Source organism: Fomitiporia mediterranea (genome assembly GCF_000271605.1).
Source record: "Fomitiporia mediterranea MF3/22 unplaced genomic scaffold FOMMEscaffold_1, whole genome shotgun sequence".
In the NCBI taxonomy this organism is placed as follows: Eukaryota; Fungi; Basidiomycota; class Agaricomycetes; order Hymenochaetales; family Hymenochaetaceae; genus Fomitiporia; species Fomitiporia mediterranea.
The window spans coordinates 3,962,928-3,969,333 of NW_006760386.1; the positions used below are offsets into that span (position 1 = coordinate 3,962,928).

The 6,406-nt window shown below is 44.8% G+C and overlaps 2 protein-coding genes across 2 annotated transcripts; both read right to left on the reverse strand.

Annotated features, from left to right (window-relative positions):
* Nucleotides 1–620: 620 nt before the first annotated feature.
* FOMMEDRAFT_164773 (NAD-binding protein) lies at nucleotides 621–2,060 on the reverse strand (the record flags this gene model as incomplete). Its single annotated transcript, XM_007261877.1, has 6 exons — nucleotides 621–818; nucleotides 880–1,112; nucleotides 1,167–1,347; nucleotides 1,410–1,471; nucleotides 1,525–1,952; nucleotides 2,015–2,060. The coding sequence occupies 6 exons, from the start codon at nucleotides 2,058–2,060 to the stop codon at nucleotides 689–691; spliced, it is 1,080 nt and encodes a 359-aa protein (XP_007261939.1). The 3' UTR covers nucleotides 621–688.
* A 615-nt stretch (nucleotides 2,061–2,675) lies between these two features.
* On the reverse strand, nucleotides 2,676–5,672 carry FOMMEDRAFT_101400 (uncharacterized protein). The gene is made up of 15 exons (XM_007261878.1): nucleotides 5,477–5,672; nucleotides 4,997–5,029; nucleotides 4,931–4,939; nucleotides 4,830–4,872; nucleotides 4,716–4,778; nucleotides 4,426–4,656; nucleotides 4,270–4,363; nucleotides 4,131–4,217; nucleotides 3,874–4,065; nucleotides 3,715–3,807; nucleotides 3,599–3,659; nucleotides 3,265–3,537; nucleotides 3,128–3,207; nucleotides 2,931–3,063; nucleotides 2,676–2,859 (listed from the first exon to the last, which is right to left on the reverse strand). Exons 1-15 carry the CDS (start codon nucleotides 5,565–5,567, stop codon nucleotides 2,786–2,788), a joined length of 1,557 nt encoding a protein of 518 aa, XP_007261940.1. The 5' UTR covers nucleotides 5,568–5,672; the 3' UTR covers nucleotides 2,676–2,785.
* Between the last annotated feature and the right edge of the window lie 734 nt (nucleotides 5,673–6,406).

The window sequence follows — 6,406 nt, forward strand, 5'->3', positions numbered from 1 at the left end:
CTCCTCATCCAGTTACCCACTCACACTGACAATGCTCACGCCCACACTCTTAGCCAATCAATCTCACAAACTGTCTCACCCCTAATTGTTGTAGATATAATGTATTTATATAATGTTTCAATATAATTATAAACTGTTATTTCAATAACAAACGGATGTAAGGAAAAATGACTATTGGAAAGATATTAAAACAATTTAAGAGCTTTATAAACGATTATAATATTTGCCATACTCAACAAGGGTGATTTAACCTTGTAATTTTAGAGATCCATTGTAATACATTTTATATATTGTCAAGGAGAATAACTCTTATTTATGTTTACAAAATACACAAACCTTCCAGACTTTATAATGTCTTGTATCACTTTCTCAGAAACCGAGATCCGTTCTAAGTGTTTTTACTTTTTTTACTTTTTTCACTTATTTTATACCATTATAAGGTAATACAAGAATTTAGACTTTTTCCCGATGTTTAAGACCCTTTGGATCTTTAATCTGCATATCCGCACACACTATTGAATACCAATGCCTTATAACATAGTGACGTAAGGGTTAATAAGTACCACACATATCAGATAGACAGTTATTCTTTATAGATACATGTTTGTATGCTTGCCATTGAACCGAAAATTGTATTACTTCCTTACACAAATGCTCTTACTTGATTGCAAAGTACTACATTTTTCGATTACTTGAAGGATTTCAAAGTAACTCCAACCTGTTCATTAAACGCTTCCTCCGAAAATGTAATGTGTTTCGGTTTCCATCCTATTTCTTCTCCTCGGAAACCTCGAGTGTTCAAGCTCGAAGCTAACAAGCTAAAAGAAGCAATGAAAAAGGTTAAACAAAACACTATTTTAAACTACGTATCGTCCTCACCGGGGAAGGAATGATAGACCCTCAGGCGAAATCACAGTAGGTTTAGGTGACTCGATAAAACCCCTCTTGTGCAATTCGCGAGCAAGACGTTCCGAGACGTCTTTCCATGGAACGGGTGTAGTACTTGCTATGTAATACCGCTCGTAAGGACTAGTCGCAGGCGGACTCGACAGAGCATCGAGAGCAAGCTTGAAAACTTTGTCGAACAAAGAAACTAAGTCTCCAAGATGTACCTAAACGCAAATTGTCAGAAAAATACGCTTGGAAAGTAAAGCCGTACGACTTACCCATTCGTATCGATTAGTTCCTTCTCCAACGTAATAGGCACGTTTCTGACTCAAATAGTCGGGGATGACTGCTCGAAATATGAGTGAATCGCGCTCAATTGGGCCTGTGCAGGTACCATATACACCGGACGGGCAGATGATGAAAGAGTTGACGACTCCAGCTTCGGAAGCTTTCATTAATCTAGAATAAAGAATAAGTTTACCTAGAAGGGAAATCGTACTCGTTTGAAGGAAGCCACGAACGGTACGTCGACCTGACAATGTGGCATCGACGTCGTGAGAGCACGAATATCTTCCTCAGAGTCCTAGTACGGCGTCAGCACACAGGAAAACCTCTAAGGAACGAAAGCGACCTCACAGTCCAAAGCTTTCCATTCGCATTGAACTTTCCATCTTCAGAATTATCCACAAAAATAAAAGCTCCGCTCGTGTGAACAATTGATCCGGCGGGTTTTCTCTGTGCCTTCCGGCGCTTTTGGCCCTCCAGAAGTGCATTCAGTAAGTCGACGTTGTCGCAATCGGCAGCATTGATGACGATATCGGACTCAGCGCTGAGCCTTGTAACCAGCTCCAGGTCGTCAAGAGATCCAATAACGGTTTCGACACCGATTGCACGAAACTTGTCTGCAACAGAAGACGAGCGAGTAGTAGCATTCGACCCCAAGTCGATATTTGACTGCTTTGCAAATGCAGCAAATGTGTCTGGGGCACCAGCTGTGGACATTCGAACGACAGTGCTGAACTTCACATTGGGATGTGACTTGACAAGGGACACGAGGACAGAACCTGAATAAAATTCACGGTTAACGCGATTTGCAGGCACGGCATGATACGTAAATAGGACAAACCCCCTATGTACCCCGTTGCTCCAAGCACGAGAACCTTGGTAGTCATTGCGGTTGTTCGCGACGGAGTGATAGGATATCAAGCGCTTTTATCTGTTTCCGACACGTATGAGAAATTAGTCAAATCTGCCCACTTATTCATCATGTGGAAAGCTTACTCAGCAAACTTCGACGGAGAAGCTCGTCATTATTTCAATGATGCTGCAAGGTTTATGCAAGTCTGAGCATTGGCGGGCCTAGAAAAAGGAATACCTTCTCATTGAGGATTTTAGAATGAAGGGCGAGTACGATGACGAATGTGAAGATGCATTCCTTAGTCAGTGGATTGTACCAAGGTACTCGGTGATTGTTAGTTAAGAAAGGAATGTCTTGCACCTCAAAGTCATTGCCCGAGAGATACGTTCACTGGTGAGATGGCCTATTCCCAGTTTTCATCAGGAATGACAAGAAGCGAATAAATCAGTGCCCCAGGGGAAGAAGCTTTCTATAGATTTGCCGAAGCACTCGATTGCTTGAAGCACATTCAGTGGCAGATTCTTCCACCAGTCGGATTTCGAAGGTGATTGGTAAAATATCCAAAGAAGGCAATGAGACGTATTGTTAGTTCGCTTATGTGACCAGAGGTTATACTGCTGGCTTGCATCAGCCCAAGGGTTCTCATGTCATGTAATTCAATTCTATCCAATAAAGAAGCAAATTCATACGGATAAACGAAGAATCAGATCTCCGTTGTAGTCGTGTGTTACAGAGCATAAAGTCGTTAGAGCCAGGATCTCATAATTTCGCAAGCGTCGACTGTTTCACGTCGTGCTTCGCCTCACGTAGTACCGCACCTTGTATGCCCTCGTCTGTTGGTAATTCAAACATCAAAGAAAATTACATTAGTGTATCAGCTGGGCCATGAAGTTAAGCAACGTACAGTTGGCGTCATACAACCGATCGCTTGGTACCGAGACAATATGCGTATGGATGTCGCTCGCGTCGACCATTTCGGGACTAACATCTGCGGTCGTGGGTGCACCCAGTAAGCGCATGTTCATTCCGAACTCGTCCTAACATATAGTACATCAGAAATGCATATAGAAAACATAGAGAAACGAGGGGAGCTGAGTAGACCTTCAAGATGGATAATGCTTTATCGACACCGTCAACACCGTATGCTGAGTATGCATACAAGAATGGTCGTCCGATACCCACTAAACCGCGAATAAAATGAGAGTCATTAATCTCAACGTCAACCATATATAACTTACCAGCTGTCGCCCCCAAAGCAATCGCTTTTAAGACATCCGAAGCTCGTCTAACACCTCCATCTACGAAAATCTGGAACTTCCTATCTTTCAACGGGAATACGATTCCTCGTTTTCTCTTGAAGGCATCTACAACAGAAACGAGGATCTCAATTCCAGATGGTGCTGTGTCGAGTTGTCGACCACCGTGATTTGATAGAACTATTCCTGCGCATCCCGTATCGTATGCACGTAAAGCGTCTTCCCATCGTTGAACACCCTTCAAAATTATAGGCACTGGTACGCGTTGAGACAACAATTAATACGCCATCCTCAGTTTTCACTGCTAAGGACGTACTTTTGGTTATGCTTTGGAACCATGGGATATCCTTCCATGAAAGTGAGGGATCTATGAAGGACTACCCAGCTGTGAGAATCAGGCTAATATTGTAATAATTACGGAGATAAACATACGCTTATGGCTCGCGCAGCACCTTGATTACGATCTACTGACGAATCGCCCTTCTGCACACTTGCACCCTCATCGTCAAATTTCATTCGCATATCCTGCCGAGCGCCAATTTTCAGGCTCTGTCAGAATCCCATCTTCATATAACGCCAGATTCACAATACCTTCTCGCGCCTACCCAGCTGTGGCGCATCAACGGTGATAAAGAGACCCTTCACTCCCCGCTCTTCGGCATGACGTACGATGCGTTCCGTAACTTTGCGGTCTTTATTCACGTACAATTGCATAAATTGCACCTGACCAGGTTCTGCCGCATCGACAATTTGGTCAAAAGAACAAGATGCAAGAGTCGGGATCTATGAACGGGGCCGAAAGAAACCATCAATGATTTGAAGTATGCATTCAAACAATTCAAACGAACCATCTGGATGACGCCATGTCTTGCGGCACCGCGTGTAAGGTTAAGTTCCCCGTCCGGGTGACCTAACTTGCCGAGTGCAGTAGCGGTCTACGGAGGTCTCTTAGTTTCGAAGCTCATATGCAACGAGTAAGGAACTTACAATGTAGATTGGCATACTGGACCGATGGCCAAGGATTGTCGTCGAAAAATCAACCCTCTCCACATCGACCAGGATCTGTGGACGGAACCAAATGCTAAAAAAGGCACATAAAGTGAGCCATCCCACTACTCGAGACTTTCCGACGCAAATGCGTACCGAAGATAAGCACCCCGGTTTTCTCGAAGTGTTATCTCGTCGTCTGCAGCGCTGCTATAATACGCCCAAGCGCGTGGTGGTAGGACTCGTCGAGCGATGCTCTCAAAGTCGTGTAGATTGAGAATACTCGAAAGAGGTGGGACGGAAGCCAGAAGTTGCTTATGCAGCTTTTCTTCTTCCGTTTCTTCCACAGGTACAGCTTTAGAGGAAGAAGGATCAACGACCCCAAGGCTACATTGACCGAGTTAGGCGCGTATTTAAAAATTAACAGAGGAAATTAATGTACGTACTGCTTTGACGGTGGAAGGTGCGTAGTAATCGCGTCCGGCGGATGAATTGGATCATATTCTTTACTGCAGCGTAATTATAAGAAAGTTGCACTATAGTGACGGCAGGAGACCTACGTTGCGTCCTTTCCGGCGTACTTCAGGATTATTTTGCTTCCACCTTGAAAAAGAAAGACGATGAGAACCCAGAAAGAGACGGTTAAATTCGATAAGCCTACCTGGGTGATCTATGCAAGTATAAATAATCAAAAAATTTAAATTAATTGAGTGTATGAATGACTTACCGTCAAGGAATTCGGTGACATCGTACACTTTGCCTGAACAACAGCGTCAGTATAAGTCGAAGTAATTTCATTCAAGTCCGTGAAGCGATTATGGCTTCAACCGGAATCGGGCGGACTGTGTGAGATAGTGCCAATGGTGCCCAGTGGATTTCCATACCACACGGCGGAGCTAAGCGGACCATGCATGTCCAGAAGTTTCGTAGAGTCCGACAACCGTTACCCAACCCAGTTTTCCAACGACTTTCAATCATTGAGCCCGTCCGAGATATCCAGTAACTGCCAGAAGTCAAGGCAGTTTGGTGTTACGCACGAGACGCTTGTCTAAGTCGTGTCCAACCTGCACGAACGAGGAGTCCATAGGATCTCGCGCCTCACACGTGCACGCAACACAGTCCAGCAAGTTCAACACTTGACATGAAGCACGACCGCACGCAAAGTATTGCTCGGACTTTGTGCGAGAAAGATACGACCTCTACTTACCATGAACGATAATCCAGCAGCTGTCCCTGCTATTATGGGTCGCGATCTCGTCAGAGGACAGGATCTTCATATCTTGCCGCGGCTCGCTCATCGTCGTTAGCTTGCTACAAATCACGTCCGCTAGAAGACCTCGATAGCTCGACAGCAGTCGATATAGGGGAAATGGCTAAGCAAAGACCGGAAATAAATGGGAAATCGAAAGCCGGCCATCCGCTGCATGACGGTCACGGACAGCGTCTACCGTTTACCCCCACGCTCGCGTTACGTCAGCCACCAAATTGTTGATTATCACCCTCATGATTGGCTATGGCCCGTCTCATCTCACACCTGACCTTCATCGTCTGAACAATTTCACTTCCGCAGAGTCCGCACGGGGAGCCGCTTTGTTGATTTTTCAATGTAGCAAGAGAATCGTGGGTAACGTTGGCTATACATACACGAATTAACCAGCCAGGAAAGAAATTTACTGGTCGTGAACGTTGACAGATGAAATAGTTCTATTCCCCGTTACGTTCAGTAATTGTTCGTATGATATGCGGAAACGGAGCTCCAAAGGATCAACCTCTGCCTAATAATATCACTCCGCTCAGTCCGATTCGAATGAGGTAACGGAAAGAGAACATGAATTGTACTCACCAGCCATCCAAAAGCCGTTCTTGCTGGATGCCGACCGAACATACCTGCGTTTCCTGCCGACTCTTTGTCTTCCCTTCTTGTTCTGAACTGTTTCAAAAGATATGAATCTGGTCCGACTCATTCCGTGAACAAGCAAGTGTCCGTGCACAGTTAAGACAGTCTTTGGGGAGATACAACTCAGGCTCGACAGCATGCAAGACGAAGACCAAGAAGGAGACCCAGACTCCTACATCAATCTGCTTTATACGCCATTTTTACCGCCTTGGCACTCTTGTCGCTTGTTGGCATCGGAGC